This window comes from Acartia tonsa, chromosome 9, assembly GCF_053477335.1.
Source record: "Acartia tonsa isolate MP-2025a chromosome 9, ASM5347733v1, whole genome shotgun sequence".
NCBI lineage: Eukaryota > Metazoa > Arthropoda > Copepoda > Calanoida > Acartiidae > Acartia > Acartia tonsa.
The window spans coordinates 20,264,766-20,283,562 of record NC_137268.1 but is presented as its reverse complement, the minus strand read 5'-3'; the positions used below and the strand labels follow the sequence as shown (position 1 = coordinate 20,283,562).

At 31.9% G+C, this 18,797-nt stretch overlaps 2 protein-coding genes across 7 annotated transcripts in view; one reads left to right on the top strand and one right to left on the bottom strand.

The window, feature by feature from the left end:
* The window catches only part of LOC145328461 (tetraspanin-1-like), a 245,927-nt gene that overhangs the window by 207,031 nt on the left and 20,099 nt on the right, over positions 1-18,797 (bottom strand). The window lies entirely within an intron of this gene.
* Positions 2,803-17,184, top strand: LOC145328451 (uncharacterized). 5 transcript variants are annotated; one of them, XR_013882457.1, is made up of 18 exons: positions 2,887-3,057; positions 3,335-3,463; positions 3,972-4,028; positions 4,305-4,345; positions 4,762-4,812; positions 5,200-5,281; positions 5,780-5,870; positions 7,457-7,564; positions 8,573-8,665; positions 9,027-9,202; positions 9,691-9,779; positions 9,981-10,068; positions 10,368-10,530; positions 10,898-11,011; positions 14,752-14,821; positions 15,205-15,296; positions 16,189-16,464; positions 17,006-17,184. XR_013882457.1 is itself a non-coding variant. In XM_080172149.1 (18 exons), exons 2-18 carry the CDS (start codon positions 3,397-3,399, stop codon positions 16,376-16,378), a joined length of 1,572 nt encoding a protein of 523 aa, XP_080028275.1. In that variant the 5' UTR covers positions 2,907-3,057; positions 3,335-3,396; the 3' UTR covers positions 16,379-16,559. The 5 variants fall into 5 exon arrangements, 4 of the variants coding, with proteins under 4 accessions (XP_080028274.1, XP_080028273.1, XP_080028271.1 ...); XM_080172149.1 differs by lacking the exon at positions 17,006-17,184 and adding an exon at positions 8,312-8,322 and having other exon boundaries at positions 2,907-3,057; positions 8,584-8,665; positions 16,189-16,559; XM_080172148.1 differs by lacking the exon at positions 17,006-17,184 and having other exon boundaries at positions 2,803-2,918; positions 16,189-16,572.

The following is an 18,797-nucleotide window of genomic DNA, read 5'->3' as shown; positions in this document are numbered from 1 at the left end:
TGAAACTATTAAACAATCTATAATTAGCGCCACTTGAAAATATTAAATAAAATTAATAATAAATACCAAGAAATTCTTTTGTATCTAAAAGTGCAGTTTAATCATTAAGGGCATCTTCACAATTAATTTCACACTTTAAGGAAATGAGAAAATCATAACTTTTAAATTTAATGTACGTTAACAATGGTTAAACAAGGAAGATATCATCAAAAGCGCACAAGAAACGGATTAAGTGATTTTAGCGCAGAAATTCAGTGGTCATGATATATGAAGTAGTGAATAACGAAACTTATTTTAACATAAGTATTGTTCGTTAGTATTTTTTTATATGACCTACAGACCATGTGAATTAAATACTAGATACGTTAATTGATATCGTACCAAGGTAATCAACAGGCCTAACGCTTTCAGCCGTCTATCATAAATATCAGCCGAGAAAATCACATTTCCCCCATTAAAGCGTTAAGGATGAACGCACAAACAAAAATAATTAAAGAATAGATTTGTTTCTAAAAATACTTACTTTTATTCACTAGAACAAAATAATGTTCACGGCCATATTTCACTCACAGAAATAAACTCAAACTGAAGAACTGAAATGTAATTGATTGATTGATCCCTCATACAATTATGATGATCATAGTTGCCGTAAAATATAAACTTTACTTATTTATTTGTTAGGAGAAATAACACGGGTCAAGATGAGCTAGATTTTGCGGATGAGCCCCTAGCACGTAAGGGATCTATAATGTATGGTGAAGGTAAAAAATAGCCAAAAACCATTTAAAACCTTATATTTAAAATAATCCTAAACTGTTCCATAGTTATTTAAGGTTCTTTAACTATTAGTGGTTGGCAGGATCTTAAAAGTTAAACACTAAAATTTACTGCTTTATATCATACTAGCGGCTACACCCCTAGAGGCCTCTAGTGGCACTTTAAATGTTTTTGTTCGTTAAAGTTAATTTTTTATGTACGATACCACCTTATCTGACGTTGAAGTCTCCCCTAAATTTTTAAAAATTTCGATTTTTTTTGTCATTTCTCTTGGGAGGGTGGTGGTACCCTCCCCCAAAATAGTTATAAACCTTCCCGGGACTTATGAGAAGTTACCCTGTTAAACTGTTTTTAACCTATTTTTTTATCATATATCAAAAATATACTATGACACCAGTAGAATCAGACTGCAGAGCCCAAATTTGAATTAAGTCACCAATAAACTTTTTTTGGGGGATTTAAAAATCAATTTTATATGTTGCTGTGATCATTTTGATGGAAGCAAAAGCATTTTTTAGTTTGGGGTTAAATTGTTTCTTACAGAACAATTTGATGTGATTCAGATTATATCAATACAATAATAAAAACTCTACTCTGTTCGTTGCAAATAATTTTTTTCTAAAACAATAATTTATATAGAAGAAATTTAACATTAAAATAATACATATTATTCTGAAGTCTGAACCAATTAGAAGCCTTGTTTCATTTCAGTTTTTTACAATTCAAAAAAGAGTGTTTTCACAAAGTGACTTATTTCCAATGTAGTTAAATAATTTTTATTTAATTAAAATTAAAAGAATGAAAACTATACACATAAAAGATACATGCTTTTTAAAAATATTAAAAAAAATAAGTTTGAATAATCTTATATTTTATCATATTTGTATATGTGACAAAAAAAAATTTGTTGTATTGCATAAACGTTTGTTGTCATCTTTCACTATTTAACCCTTTACAGCCAATTTTTTTGTGTTTTAAATAAGTGATGGAAAACAAGCACGATAAAGTTAATTCATTGATATATTGTAAAGAATTAAGTTTTTAATGAATTAATTTAGATGAAATCAAAAGGCCTAATTTTACTCTATACCAGAATACTATATATATGAAGCAAAACACTCTAAAAGCTACGAATTTTACCCAAATAAAAAAAGACCTTTTGCTCTGATCAAAAAAGACCACAGCAACAGTAAAATTAATCTTTAAATCCCCTCAAAAAAGTTTATTGGGGACTTAATTCAAATTTAGGCTCTGTAGTTTAATTCTACTGGTGTCATAGTATATTTTTGATATATGTTTTAAAAATAGGTTAAAAACAGTTTAAGGAGAACCCGATCGGTTCAGCGGTTAGCGAGATCCTTCGGTACAGACACACAGATACACACAGACATCCTGTTACTTTAGTATAAGGATGTTAAGAACCTAGCAAAACAATTAAAAGTTTGTAAAATAGGCAATTCTATATTTAAAAAAAAAGTTGATTCTTCTAAAGTGGGAGGACTGACTTTTTTCGCTTAGAACTATAGTGTAGAAAATCTCAAACTATAATATTGATGTATACAAACTATAAAGATAAACCTCTAAGTTGAAGTTGTGTGTATTTGTACTCTATTATATAAAAATGCTTTTCTCGAACATTTGAAATTTGGCAACGCTGTGAAGCTGAGGACAAATGCCGCTGACAATTATTATAAACTTTTCCATAATTGATGACTTATAAATCAAAATATTAAATGAATATTATAATAAAAGTTCATTCAATTGTTAAATAAAAAATATATTTATATGTGTAAGGCATAAATTTACATAACACTCTATCCCTAAAAAGGGCTTGAAATACAGTAAAAAGAGAAAAGAAACTCAAAAGTAGTCTTTGGTCGCCGGATATTTTTTAAAGGCTTATAGTAATATGGCAAATCTTTATTTTTTTAATATCAAAATTTTAAAATTATTCCAAAAATATTTGAGATATGTTATAAGGAAAAAACGTTTCTCAAATTCTTTTTTTATTACCATAAAAATATGTTTGTTTTTTTATTCAAAATGAACTTAGGTTGCATCATAACAACATATTTACTAAAATCCAAGAAGCAGACAAGAAAATGTTCTCTCTCTCTCCTCCTCAAACTAATGTCAACAAGGTGAATGACCTTCGACTCGGGAAGGGGGAAAGGTCATGCAAAAGGTCATCGCCATATTTGTTGTTATTCTCAACTCTAGCGCAGTTTTGTGGCCTTATTAAAGTGAAAGGTTAATAAACAAAGAATAGTTATTTTTAGGGTAGGTTATATATAGTATTAGTTTATTTGTTTTTTTTTAAAAGATTGTTATTGTTTTGTTTTTAATTTTATGATCGATGTTATTTATATTCCTTAATATGTACTTTTCTTTTATGATTTATTATTATGTAATATTTTTATACAAGAGTCTTAAATTATACAATTTCGTGGTGTGAACATTTGCGAATTAATAGTTTATTTGAGTTTAATATTTTTATTTCAGTAAACAGAAATCAACAAATTTGTTTCAATTATTCATATATCATATGTTTTTTCAGGCCCAATGAAATAGAAATACTTATGAAGACAATAGGAATAAGACAAATTTAGCTAGCGCGCCATGGAATGCCAAATATCTGGAAATATCCTGGAGGATATCTCCGTGGTCAAAACTGAAATGAATTCAGGTGAACTTAGATTATGTCAAACTAGTGTCTTCGCCCTAGCCTCTCGATAAGGGCGAAGGAGTCAGGAAAATGCCCTGAAATCACCCAAAAGACATTAATTAAGCTTCCCTGAAAAGTGCATTTCTTTTGAGTTTTCGAGGTCTTTAGCTGCAGACAAAATAAACACAATAGGTTTTTCTTAATATTGTAGGTTAGACCTTCTTAAATTGCAGGCTGAAATTAAAGTATTTTTTATCTCATATTTATGATCTAGGTATATAAGGGAGAAGCTTCCGCTTAAAGTTGGGGATCAAGGGGGTATAAGTCGTAAATTTTTCTATCCTTTCATTCCAGAAACTAATAACATGCAATGCACGATTAATAAGTGGCTTCCTTATAAAAAAAAATAGACTAGGTAAATAGATCATTTAGAAAAATTCAAGGTATAGAAAGCTTGTTTAGGTAACATACTTAAGGAAGCAACCAATTTAGTAGTAATTTTTTTATTTGCATATTTTAACATTTTTAGACAATGAGAACGAGTTTGAAGAATATTCAGATGAGTTACATGATGAAACTAATGGAGGTAAAAGTTTATTTTGCAATGTTTCTAAAAATGGGCATGTATGTATAGCAATTTAGCAAGAGCCAATACTATTTTTGAATCAGTCAAGTATGGATCTAATTTTATTGTAACTAGATTCAAACCCTTTTAATTGCATGATTACTGGTAAATGTAAACAATGGGTTAAACCAAAGAGGGACCTTAGACCTGTTAAGCTGATTTGGTTTCAGCTGCTCAAGGCAGAATCTTACTCTTATTTGATTTGATATAACAATTCTATAAATTTTGTATTTACAGGTGAGGCTGATCATATAGAGGTCTACGGTTCACCAATAGAGGTAAATATTTTATGCAAGAAAAGCCAAGTTTATTTAATTTAGAGCCCTTTTTCGTCCTTACTCCTTTCTACTTTGACATATAGCTCTGTTTTACATATAAATGAATACCCCTATAGAGTTACCATTAGTTTTCATTTATTTATAATATACGATACCTGCCAGGTTAGGTCAAAATGAAGACACCCCCTTCGGCTTCCCCCTATATTTTTGAAATAAATTGAAAATAACGAGTAAGAAGTTTCATTTTCATATATTTATACTATTCTACCCAGTGACCTAACCTGGTCTACCCGATAAATTAATAAACAGAGGCACTTTCTGGAAATATGCTCTTTTTTCATCCCCATGGAGAAATGGAGTCACCAATAACAAATTAATACATTAAAATATTTCAATAACTTCCTTTTTGTTTACAGGGACCAGCAGAACCTATTGTTGGAATCAAAGAAGAAGCGGGCACAATAGAGGTAAGGAATGACTTATAAACAGATTTATTAAATTTGGAGTTGCTACGTTTGTAATTAGGAAATTGGCCGATTATTTAGTTTCAGATGGGTATAAGTTTTGTTTTTAAGTATAAGAGAGTGGGGTATGACATAAATTTATTTAAACAATTTTATATGGTTTACGAATTTATGTAAAAAATACTGTTTTTGATAGAGTTGAATTGATACCTAGGTACTTAATTTCAAAAGTATCTCTTCGTTTTAAACATTTTGTAAAAAAAAAGTTCTTAGATATTTATTTATTTTATAGGTATATCTAAATCAAAAAGGTAAATGAAATGTTTGAAATCAGTCCTTAAATTGGCCTCCCTTCTAATAGTTCAATAAAGCTTTACTCCTCTATATTAGACCGGTTACACTCCTGAAGTAAACTACCAGAAAAACTGTTACACCGACGTTCCACCGGAGGTCGCTAAACTAAGAAAAAAAGGTAATAATTTTTATTAAGCTTAACTTAATAACTATGCTTTTTTCGTTCGTAGGGTAAGGTTTTTTTTAGAGTCTCTACGCTGTCTTAACATTTTGGCCTTTGAGCATCACTTAAAGATTTTGATTTACATCTATATTGAACTAAGTAGATACAGTTAACTTCTAAAATATTTATGTCCTGATTTGGACTTTTCCCTAACATAGTATTGCATTTAGAGGCGTTCCCTTGGATACTGAGTAAAATATTAACCAATATGTCCGGTACTACTTGTTTTTCAATAACAAATCTCTATACCTACCTATCTTGTTTAAAAAACAACAACACTAGAATTTATCATCTCAATAAGGAAAATGGCGAATTCAGTGTTTTAAGTTTTTTATCTACTTACAACAAAAAAAAGTTATCTTTTATTAGGTAATTCAATTTCATATTTTGCTTTTCTTTTTATCATTAAAAGCTTGTTAATGCTTTGCTGCCAATAAATGTATTTATTTTCAGCACGAGAAGAAAATAGTGAGCCACGATTGGACTGTCCTATTTGTGGCGATAAAGTAAACGGCATTCATTATGGTATCTACTCTTGTGAAGGGTAAGTATTTCATTATGGTATCTACTTTTGTGAAGGCTAAGTATTTCATTATGGTATCTACTCTTGTGAAGGGAAAGTATTTCATTATGGTATCTACTCTTGTGAAGGGTAAGTATTTCATTATGGTATCTACTCTTGTGAAGGGAAAGTATTTCATTATAGTATCTACTCTTGTGAAGGGTATGTATTTCATTATGGTATCTACTCTTGTGAAGGGAAAGTATTTCATTATGGTATCTACTCTTGTGAAGGGTATGTATTTCATTATGGTATCTACTCTTGTGAAGGGTAAGTATTTCATTATGGTATCTACTCTTGTGAAGGGAAAGTATTTCATTATGGTATCTACTCTTGTGAAGGGAAAGTATTTCATTATGGTATCTACTCTTGTGAAGGGTGTGTATTTCATTATGGTATCTACTCTTGTGAAGGGTATGTATTTCATTATGGTATCTACTCTTGTGAAGGGAAAGTATTTCATTATGGTATCTACTCTTGTGAAGGGTGTGTATTTCATTATGGTATCTACTCTTGTGAAGGGAAAGTATTTCATTATGGTATCTACTCTTGTGAAGGGAAAGTATTTCATTATGGTATCTACTCTTGTGAAGGGAAAGTATTTCATTATGGTATCTACTCTTGTGAAGGGTATGTATTTCATTATGGTATCTACTCTTGTGAAGGGTATGTATTTCATTATGGTATCTACTCTTGTGAAGGGAAAGTATTTCATTATGGTATCTACTCTTGTGAAGGGTATGTATTTCATTATGGTATCTACTCTTGTGAAGGGTATGTATTTCACTCTTATTTTCATCGTTAATATTGCTTGTAGTGTTCTCGTTTATAACCCAGGTAGGGAGGGGACAATCATTTGTAAATTATATTGACCTAAAATTTTACAAACTGATTTGATATTAGTTTATGGCTTCTTCCTTTGGAGGAAGGGGGGGGGGGTAAGATTTATTCTTGATTGGGTTGTTCAAAATAGTATAATTTTTAAACCAATAACTATTTTGCTTATTATCATTTGTGTTGTACATTAATTTATCGTTCATTGACTTAACACTGCTGATCATCCAAATAATAAATGAGCTGGGGGGGGGGGGGGGGAATTAGCCCAAAATATTTAAACAGTTTATTTAGGACTAGCGGATACGTTCCCTAGATGCCTTCAGGAGCACTTGTGGAGGGTGGGATTATTCAATAACCCAATTTTTTATTGTAGATTGAAAAAGAAAAAGTAAAAATAATTGTTTTGTGGGGGGGGGGGGGTGGAAATTTGTTCTTATGGGGAGGGCCCCCCCCCCTCTATTTTTAATATTAGTTAAAAAAATTAAATATGATAAAAAAAATGGGGTGGGATATTTTTTCAAGGGGCGACTTCTCTTGGGAGGGTGGTGGTACCCTTAACCCAAATAGTTATAAACCTTCCCAGGACCTATGAGAAGCTACACTGTAAAGGAGAACCATATCGGTACATCGGTTAGCGAGATCCTTTGGTACAAACAGATTGAAAGACAAACATCCCGTTACTTTATTGTAAGGTAATAAGAAGTTTCGTACTTAATTAAATTATTTTTTAGGTGCAAAAATTTCTTCAAGCGCAGTGTGACAACAAATAAATTTTATACCTGTTACGGCTCAGGAAACTGTGATGTCAAAATTATCATTGACGACTTTGGGGTCAAACAGTAAGTTACAATCATTGATTATTTAAGACAGAAAGACAAACGAACAATAACAATTTTAGAGTGGTAACAGTCAGAAATGTTTTGATTTTAATATTATACATAATCACTCTTTTGAATATGAAGATAATTGAATCTTGTTCCTTGTAAAAATGTTGTATTTAAAAAGCTAGAAATCAATATGATTAGGTATTATAGAGTATAGACACAGGCAATTTATTTCTTGTGATGATTACAGAGTTGCTACGATGTCTAAAATGTTTCTTATTGTTACATGAATCACCAAGTAAATCTAGGACGATTGTTACATGTCTAAATTGATTAAAGCTTTCCATATGTAAATCTCACGTTTTTATATTTATTTAAAGCTGGTGTAACCTACCTTTCGTCTATCTATCTTATGAAAACATGTCAAAACAATGGTATGGTCTTTCTATGTATTTATCTGTCTATCTATCTATCTATCATTCCATCCATCTGTCTATCTAGGTCTAGAAAAGGTTCCAGATGTCAAGTCTTTAGATTGCAGGCGTGTCTACTGTCTAAACAATGGTATGGTCTATAAATCTATCCATCCATCTGTCTATCTATCAATCATTCCATCCATATGTCTATCTAATTAGGTCTAGAAAAGGTTCCAGATGTCGAGCATGTAGACTACAAGCGTGTCTCAACAATGGTATGGTCTATCTTTCTATCCATACATCTGTCTATCTATCTATCATTCCATCCATCTGTCTATCTACCTAGGTCTAGAAAGGGTTCGAGATGTCAAGCCTGTAGATTACAAGCATGTCTGCACAATGGTATGGTCTATCTATCTATCCATCCATCTGTCTATCTATCTATCATTCCATCCATCTGTCTATCTAGGTCTAGAAAAGGTTCCAGATGTCAAGTCTTTAGATTGCAGGCGTGTCTACTGTCTAAACAATGGTATGGTCTATCTATCTATCTATCCATCCATCTGTCTATCTATCTATCATTTCATCCATCTGTCTATCTACCTAGGTCTAGAAAAGGTTCGAGATGTCAAGCATGTAGATTACAAGCGTGTCTCAACAATGGTATGGTCTATCTGGGATATGGCTACAACAGATCTTCGTAAGTTTTTTTCCTACTTTTGTTCATAGCGTTGGCAGCTCCCCTATGAATAGTTTTATGGTCAAACTTTTTGTTTTTTTATGCAATTTCGATTAATTGTAGAGCCAGACCTTTATAGTTGATACGAGGCACTAACATCTAAACTATTGAAAGACAATAAACCCTTTTACTGCAGGACCTTTGTCCTGAAGTCCTCATGAGTTGCACCTATTTTGGGTCATTGTTTTAATACTTAATATTATTGTCATGCATCTTATATAGCGGGTCAATAGAAATCAAATTTAATGGACACTTTTCTTGTGAACTGGTGTATTTCATTCCTTGCATGAGAACATTAAGTACAACTTCTCTTCCTATCTAGGCGAAAAATCAAGAGGTCTGTATTCAAAGACATGCAGCAACAACAAGAAGCTTCCCAGAATAATTCTCCCACCAATACTCCGACCAAGAAACAACGGTTGACCAACCATTCCGCCCTGTTGGACGCCCTCTTCCCGCCAAATTCTACCGCCGCCTCGGCGTTAGATCCGTTATCAGGTTTGTTTGTAATTCTGTACAGCGGAGCTACTTAGTTTACAAGGATATGTCCGTATGTACCCACGGGTCTTAAGTGATAAGACAATAGCTGACAAATTGATGTACATTCTTAATTGTATTTACAAAAGTACCCCTTCTGCAGATAAAAAATATTTCTTGAAAACCTTTGACACTGCTTGTTTATACCAGCTTATGAAATTTTATAAAATTACCCAGAGTTTTTAAAAAGACGATTCAGAGGATATGTATGATATGAGACTTTGAGTACCAGTATATTTTACAGTTAAATGTAACCTCCCTTTATCCAATAAAAATAACGAAATAGTCTTTCATCATTTTTACAATTTTTATCTAAAAAATTAAGTAATATTGTACTACTTTTTTGGGATAATTTTTTTAGTTGGGATTGGACTTCCCTCCCTTCAAACCAGCCTTAAACCTACCCATTATCTGAAAATTATAGATCTTTCATGGTTATATTTATCTAGGTGCTCAGCCAACGGCTTCAGTTGTACGGCTAAACGCTGATTCCGTTACAACGGCCACAGCTTCCAAATCTACCACTTCCAGTTCTAGGGTAAGTTCAGAGATTTTAAGATAAGACAATGGTTAAAAGTTATGTTCATACACTGCAAGCCATATTTGAACCCTTTAATAAGAAAATATAAGGCACATCGAGAAAAATTAACGATATAATGAATAACATCTAAATATCTTAATATAATATTACATAGCATCTTCATTATATCTTTCTTATTACAATTACTATCTATTTCAGTCTTCCCCCTCAACAAGGAACGCTGAAAGCGAAGGATATCAACAAAATAGTGTTCTTAGCAGCCTTCTTTCCAGAAGTAACGATTCAGGTAAGTTTTAAAATCTCAATTCCAAGTATCTAATAGAACTAATAGAAAATAATATAACAAAGAATTTCTAATACAAACCTGACAAAACAACCAACCTTGAGGAATATTAAATTAACTTTTGTTTGTTATACTCCTTGTCTCCGTGTGTTTATTAGTTTGTGATTGTGTATAGACAATATTGTCTTTGTTAAATAAATAATTTAAAATATCACAAAAGATTTCCTACTTTTGTACGTACAAAATATCATGAGTGTGGTATTTAATATCCTTGAAGAGACTTGATTATTCTGATATTTTAGGTAGCATATTAGCCAGCATGTTGAAAGCTCCATTAAAAGAATCCATAACTAGCAACAGTGTAGCCAATAAAAAGCCAACTAAATGTGAAACAACAGCTGGTAATCATTCTCCAAGCAATGGTGTGGCTAATAATGTTGGTGATCATGTTTCAAAAGCTTTCAGGTACACATAATAACCTATTATAACTTTTTTTTGTTTACCCACATACTCTTTAATTTCAAATGTTTATTTTTACACCTAAAACTAATATTTGGCAACACAGGGAAGGAGGATACTATCAACTGTCTGCAAGCAAAGATATACTCGTTCTGTCATTCTTTGGTTGATATATAAATTTTAATATTAATTGCTTACTTTTCTGCTGAATTAAATCTCTTCCTCAAACGATTTATAAACCTTCCCTTGACCTATGAGAAGCTTTACTGTAAAGAAGAACTATATCGGTTCAGCTTTTAGAGAGATCTTAAGCTACATAGAGACAGACATCATGTTACTTTTAATATAAGGATAATAACCCCTCACGTTTTAGTGGGCTGTTGCACGGTAATTCTGGCGGAAGACAAGGACAAAGCCATGCAGAGGAACACAGAGAACTCTCACATCTCACTAGAGAACAAAGTGATATTGTTATAGCCATGCTGAGGTATTCATATTTTTAGTAGAGTAGCTACTTTATAATAAGACTGTGTCATACGTTCTTTGACCTTCCATGTATGAGAGTTGCATCATAAGTTGGTAAGTTAGTTGAGCGTCCGAAAGTTTCAACACTAATTGTAATCTAATGAAAGAGTAATTTTTGTGTATCTTTATCGGGGATTTAAATCAAGGGGGGGGGAAGTTTTGACACATTTGCGTAAACCTGGCACCCTGGCTTTATCTTTGGACTGAGAGGGTAGGTTATTAGGGATAAAATCATTCTTATATGATAAATTTCACGAAGTTTTAAGATTTTTTGGATAAGCCTCCAGGTTCCGGAGCTCCAGGCCTCCAGGTGGTCTCTGGACAGGTAAAAAAATAAAAAAATTCTTATTTGGACAGTTAGAGGTAAGTTTATAAAACAACATAACCTTCTTTTAATATATCATTTACATATTTGAAGAAAAAATTACAATCGGCCTCCAGGTTCAGGTGCTGGAGGCCTCCAGGTGGCCTCTTGACAGGTAAAAAATTAAAATTTCTTATTTGAACAGTTAGAGGTCAACTTATAAAACAACATAACCTTCTTTTAATATATTATTTACATATTTGAAGAAAAAATTACAATTGGCCTCCAGGTTCAGGTGCTGCAGGCCTCCAGATGGCCTCTGGACAGGTAAAAAATCAAAATTTCTTATTTGAACAGTTAGAGGTAAGTTTACAAAACAACATAACCTTCTTTTAATATATTATTTAAATATTTCAAGAAAAAATTACAATTGGCCTCCAGGTTCAGGTGCTGGAGGCCTCCAGGTGGCCTCTGGACAGGTAAAAAATCAAAATTTCTAATTTGAACAGTTAGAGGTAAGTTTATAAAACAACATAACCTTCTTTCAATATATTATTTAAATATTTCAAGAAAAATTACAATTGGCCTCCAGGTTCAGGTGCTGGAGGCCTCCAGGTGGCCTCTAGAGAGGTAAAAAATCAAAATTTCTTATTTAAACACTTAGAGGTAAGTTTATAAAACAACATAACCTTCTTTTAATATATTATTTACATATTTGAAGAAAAAATTACAATTGGCCTCCAGGTTTAGGTGCTGGAGGCCTCCAGGTGGCCTCTGGACAGGTAAAAAATCAAAATTTCTTATTTGAACAGTTAGAGGTCAACTTATAAAACAACATAACCTTCATTTAATATATTTTTTAAATATTTGAAGAAAAAATTACAATTGGCCTCCAGGTTCAGGTGCTGGAGGCCTCCAGGTGGCCTCTGGACAGGTAAAAAATCAAAATTTCTTATTTGAACAGTTAGAGGTCAACTTATAATACAAAATGAGCTTATTTTTAGATCTTTTAAAGATATTTGAAGAATAAATTACAGTCAGCCTTCAGGTTCAGGTGCTGCAGGCCTCCAGGTGGTCTCTGGACAGGTAAAAATCAAGCTTTCTTCTAAACAGATGGTGGTAAACGTATGAGGCCACCTGGAGGCCTGCACCACCTGAACCTGGAGGCCAATAGTAATTTTGTCTTCAAATATTTAAGTAACATATTAAAAGAAGGTTATGTTGTTGTATAAGTTGACCTCTGACTGTTCAAATAAGAAATTTTGATTTTTTACCTGTCCAGAGGCCACCTGGAGGCCTCCAGCACCTGAACCTGGAGGCCGATTGTAATTTTTTCTCCAAATATGTAAGTAATATATTAAAAAAATGTTATGTTGTTTTATAAACTTACCTCTAACTGTTCAAATAAGAAATTTTGATTTTTTACCTGTCCAGAGGCCACCTGGAGGCCTCCAGCACCTGAACCTGGAGGCCAATTGTAATTTTTTTCTTGAAATATTTAAATAATATATTAAAAGAAGGTTATGTTGTTTTGTAAACTTACCTCTAACTGTTCAAATAAGAAATTTTTATTTTTTACCTGTCCAGAGGCCACCTGGAGGCCTCCAGCACCTGAACCTGGAGGCCGATTGTATTTTTTTCTCCAAATATGTAAGTAATATATTAAAAAAAGGTTATGTTGTTTTATAAACTTACCTCTAACTGTTCAAATAAGAAATTTTGATTTTTTACCTGTCCAGAGGCCACCTGGAGGCCTCCAGCACCTGAACTTGGAGGCCAATTGTAATTTTTTCTTGAAATATTTAAATAATATATTAAAAGAAGGTTATGTTGTTTTATAAACTTACCTCTAATTGTTCAAATAAGAAATTTTGATTTTTTACCTGTCCAGAGGCCACCTGGAGGCCTCCAGCACCTGAACCTGGAGGCCGATTGTAATTTTTTCTTCAAATATGTAAATAATATATTAAAAGAAGGTTATGTTGTTTTGTAAACTTACCTCTAACTGTTTTAATAAGAAATTTAGATTTTTTACCTGTCTAGAGGCCATCTGGAGGCCTGCAGCACCTGAACCTGGAGGCCAATTGTAATTTTTTCTTCAAATATTTAAATAATATATTAAAAGAAGCTTATGTTGTTTTATAAACTTACCTCTAACTGTTCAAATAAGAAATTTTGATTTTTTACCTGTCCAGAGGCCACCTGGAGGCCTCCAGCACCTGAACCTGGAGGCCGATTGTAATTTTTTCTTCAAATATGTAAATAATATATTAAAAGAAGGTCATGTTGTTTTGTAAACTTACCTCTAACTGTTTTAATAAGAAATTTAGATTTTTTACCTGTCCATAGGCCATCTGGAGGCCTGCAGCACCTGAACCTGGAGGCCGATTGTAATTTTTTCTTCAAATATTTAAATAATATATTAAAAAAAGTTAATGTTGTTTTATAAACTTACCTCTAACTGTTCAAATTAGAAATTTTGATTTTTTACCTGTCCAGAGGCCACCTGGAGGCCTGCAGCACCTGAACCTGGAGGCCGATCCTAATTTTTTCTTCAAATATGTAAATAATATAGTAAAAGAAGCTTATGTTGTTTTATAAACATACCTCTAACTGTATAAATAAGAAATTTTGATTTTTACCTGTCCAGAGGCCACCTGGAGGCCTCCAGCACCTGAACCTGGAGGCCAATTGTAATTTTTTGTTAAAATATTTAAATAATATATTAAAAGAAGGTTATGTTGTTTTATAAGTTGACCTCTAACTGTTCAAATAAGAAATTTTAATTTTTTACCTGTCCAGAGGCCACCTGGAGGCCTCCAGCACCTGAACCTGGAGGCCGATTGTAATTTTTTCTTCAAATATGTAAATAATATATTAAAAGAAGGTTATGTTGTTTTATAAACTTACCTCTAACTGTCCAAATAAGAAATTTTTTATTTTTTTACCTGTCCAGAGACCACCTGGAGGCCTGGAGCTCCGGAACCTGGAGGCCTATCCAAAAAATCTTAAAACTTCGTGAAATTCATCATATAAGAATGATTTTATCCCTAATAACCTACCCTCTCAGTCCAAAGATAAAGCCAGGGTGCCAGGTTTACGCAAATGTGTCAAAACTTCCCCCCCCCCCCTTTATCGGCCATTTTCTTATCCCTTTAGATTTCGACCTATATTAAAGTATTAACGCTTTTACAACTTTTCTTCTTATTACTAATTATAAAATAAGATTTTTTTTTATTGTATTGCAATTTTCTATACTTTATTTCTCATTAAAGTTTGTTATCTTGCTACGCTATTTATTGGCATATTTTTATGTCTTTTTGATAAAAAGGAAAGCCTATAGATTTATTTTATCAAAATTGAATACCTAAAGATTTTAATGTGTTTTTTTTTTATAGAGAACAGTTGAAATATGAAAGAGAAAAGAACCGAGATCTTAAGAACAGAGTTGAGTACAAAGACACACAGGTTTGAAATTTAACCCCCTCCCCCCCCCCCTCAAAAGAAAAGAAAAATATTTGGGATGTAATTCTAAATGGTTGGGTTGGTAATCATGTCAGCCCGCCTCCCTGCAATCCGCAAAAAAAATCAAGAATCCTCAATTCGCGGATTAATCCGCTTTTTTGGCGGGCTTTTCTAAGAATCCTAATCCGACCCAAAAATTCGGCGGATTGGCACGCCTATTTTAAGTCGATAAGAATATTCTATCATACCTAAACTTAAAATTAGACTTAGTCGCTAATAATTTTAAAATTTTTATTATATTATAATTAATTATATATTAATTTTATAATTTTATTATATTAATTTTATAATTTTAATAATTTATTAATGGAAGGTCTTCTTTTCAGGTTGATAGTTTAGAGAAACAAGTTGCAGCTATGGAGAAACATGCAGATCTTACAAATAAAATTATCAATAAACAAAAGATTGAAATAGAAAGGTAAGGGATTGAGCATACTATCCTAATTATTAAAATATAGTAACAGTATGTTTGATCTCGCTAACCGCTGAACCGATATGGTTCTCCTTTACAGTGTAGCTTCTCATAGGTCCCGGGAAGGTTTATAACTATTTTCTTGAGGGGGAGGGGGACACCCCCAACCCCCTCAAAAAAAAATATTTTTTTTTCTTAAAACTAAAATTAAAACAGTGGGGTCGACTACCCCACCCCCCCCCCCCCACCCATGAAAAAAAATTCCTCCCCCCCAAAGAAATTTTTTTTTTTAAATTTTTTTTTGCTTTTAATTACAAAATCCCTAGATGCTATATGCTCAGTCGCTAGTTATTTATATTAAGTATATATGTCAAGGATGTTTTAAAATGTACTAAACATACTAAATGCTTTTACGGGATCGTGTCAATTTGCTTAACTGGTTGTCTATGAAAAGAGTTTAGGGGCATTGGACTTTAAATAAAACGTTCTCTAATTCGTTGGCTTAAAAACTTTTAAAAACTTAATCTTGATTGATTAGTTCAAAAAAGCTTTGTTCAAAGTTTTCAACAAATAATTATCTATAATACGATGCAGAACGATGTCTGTGTGTATGAAATTTAAGATCTCAGTAACCACTTAACCGATTAGGCTCTACTCTTCAGATAATATACCTATTTTATCTTTTATAATCTAAAATACGAAAAATTAGGTTGATCAAACCTCTTGGGTCGTACGTTAGTAATATTTAAAAGAGGTAATTCTGTTTCTCATTATTTGGTATGTACACAATGTACATCAATTTATCTCCATTGTCTTATCTCTTAAGATTAGATTGACAAACTACTGAGATAGATAGGCTTAGAATATTTCATTTGATTTTAATTATCTTTTTATTTAGGATGAAAATGGAAATCAACCGAATAGGACTGTTTCGAAATCTTCTCTCCAAAAATGTACCAAACGGCGGCAGTACAAACGGCGATATACACTTACCATTGGATAGAAATGGCGGCCTAGAAAACAACGATGATTTTTCTGTTAACGGCCATGAAAGTTCTTTTATGGTTAAAGATGAACCAATAGAATAAATAAAAAGTGATGTCTGACAAAAACGAAAATCAACCAAAAAGAATGAAAAAGAAATCTACTAATTTACAAGGGAATAATCACATATGTATAGAAATCAATGTTAATGGGAGGGGTCTGGTGGGGGAAGGGATAGGAAATCTTATAGAGACCTTGTAATTATATATCTATAATACAAAGTAGAACGATGTCTGTCTGTTTGTTTGTAGCGAAGGATCTCGCTAACCGCTGAACCTATCGGGTTCTCCTTTACAGGGTAGCTTCTCAAAGGTCCCGGGAAGATTTATTACTATTTTCTTGGGGGGTGGGACACCCCAAACCTCCCTAAAAAATGAAAAATACCCCCCCAAAAAAAAAATTTTGTTTTAAAACTAAAATTCAAATAGTGGGGTGAACTAACCCCCCCCCCCCCCCTCCCCCCCAAAAAAGAATTTTTTTACATTCTTATTTTAAATCTAAAATACAAAAATTTGGTTTGATCAAACCTCTTGGGGCCCAAGCCCCTAGAGGCTAGGGGCGAAGCCGCTAGTATATATAAAAAAAGGGGTAATTTACTAAGATGCTTTTTAAAATTTCGAAATCTCTATAAAGCTTCGCAACCCCCTTTCATTGTTGTCTAATTTTTTAAGAGGAATTTTTACAACATTTTTATATTTGATGTTTTAAAAGAAACTTTGCTATGTATTGTAAATTAATATATAAAATTTTAGCTTTAATATATTTAGTTGTTGAATGCCATGTAAATTTTCACAATTTTATATTTATATTTACACAATTTAGAACTACTGTACAAATTTAATTGAATCTAGTGAAGTAATTATTTTGCCTTTTTAAATTGTCACATCGAATAAGCTTTCCATTCTATAATTTTCTTTGTCCGTAAGTCCTTAGAAATAGAGAAAAAAAAGATTTTGAACAAAGAGGACTATCCACGAACAAGAGCAAGTGATTCTAAGCACCTTCCAGCATTGATCCTTGGATTTTTTTTAGTGAATATATTAGGTTTATGTTTATTATTTGGTTTATCGACTAAAAAGTTAGGTTTCACCATGGTTTAATATGAAAAAAAACTTTGAAATGTTAAGCATAGTTTGGTGCACATTCATCAAATTTTTGATGATTTCAAACTGTTGTTGAAAAGCTTTGACACAAAAGTATATCATTTTGAATAAAAATGTATGTTTAGAAAAGAGTTGGTAGCTTGTAATATTTTAAACAGTTTAATTAATATACTTTTGCAATTTACAGCATTTGATGTTTTCGTTTTATTTTGTCCTTTGAACTCAACATAGCAGTTGATATTATATCTATCTATATGATATCTAAAATTGCTTTACATTTTAAAGTTTTTTTCATATAAAACCATGGTAAAGCATAACTTTTTAGTCGATAAACCAAATATTTAACATAAACCTAGTATATTCACTAAAAAAAAATACTATGGATCAATGTTAGAAGGTGCTTAAATCACTTGCTCATGTTCGTGGATAGTCCTCTTTAAGATACCATTAACTAATTACCAGGTACCAAAGATAGGATTTAATCTAAAGGGCTTTAATAATTATATAACAATTTTTCCATCAAGATTTTTTAACTGAATGCAGAATTTTACACAAGGAATATTTCTTTGCTTTGCTTCTTATGAATATTGTCATCCTTGTTTCATTATTATTTGTTTTAAATTGTATATCATTATATTATTTTAATGTTATTTTTAACCGGTGAAAATTTGGAAATATGTATAAAGGATCGTTTTATAAACAATCTTTTGTTTAATCATAACCTAAATTTATTTCCTTTTATAGAACGGCACTTTTAAGAAGAAATAAAACGTGTAATAGTTATTTCTCGCATCGTATTATAAACGGCTTTCCGCGGATATAGAATGTACAATTATAAGATTAAAACTAGTTTTTAGCCTCGAAGTGCCAAAGGCACCGGCAAAAAAACTGGTTTTAATCTTATGATTGCACATTTTTATATTCGTAGAAAGCTGGATATAATACGATGCTAGACATAGTTTTTTCGTATGGATGAGAACCGGTTCCTATCCACCGGATTCGAATGAATACGAGAAAAGATATTCATCATAGTCAAACCAAGGATAAAAAAATTAAAACATGATTTTTCATAGAAATATTTAAATCGAACTGTGGTAGATTCCCTTATTTTTTTTGTTGAAAATTTTAACATCATTGTGCAGAGATTCCTTCTTATATCTCAGTGTAAAATTAGCTCCTTGACAACTATTAATATTTCTTCCATGTTAAAAATAAAAATTAAAGTACAAAGGTTCAGCATATAGTCAGAAAATTTATGTATAGTCTTAAAACCATAAGTGCATTCATCGTACATGAAATTGACCCGGTAAATAAAAAAGGAAGGACCCATGAAAAGTCTTTATATTGCTTTCACACAAAT

What these genes read in the sequence shown, in the direction of transcription:
- LOC145328451 (XM_080172145.1), top strand. Translation starts at nt 3,397, where the DNA reads ATGGAATGCCAAATATCTGGAAATATCCTGGAGGATATCTCCGTGGTC. An exon ending in AAGAAGCGGGCACAATAGAG is followed by an intron (nt 4,813 to 5,199) that starts GTAAGGAATGAC and finishes CCTCTATATTAG; the next exon opens with ACCGGTTACACTCCTGAAGT. An exon ending in GGCGTTAGATCCGTTATCAG is followed by an intron (nt 9,203 to 9,690) that starts GTTTGTTTGTAA and finishes ATATTTATCTAG; the next exon opens with GTGCTCAGCCAACGGCTTCA.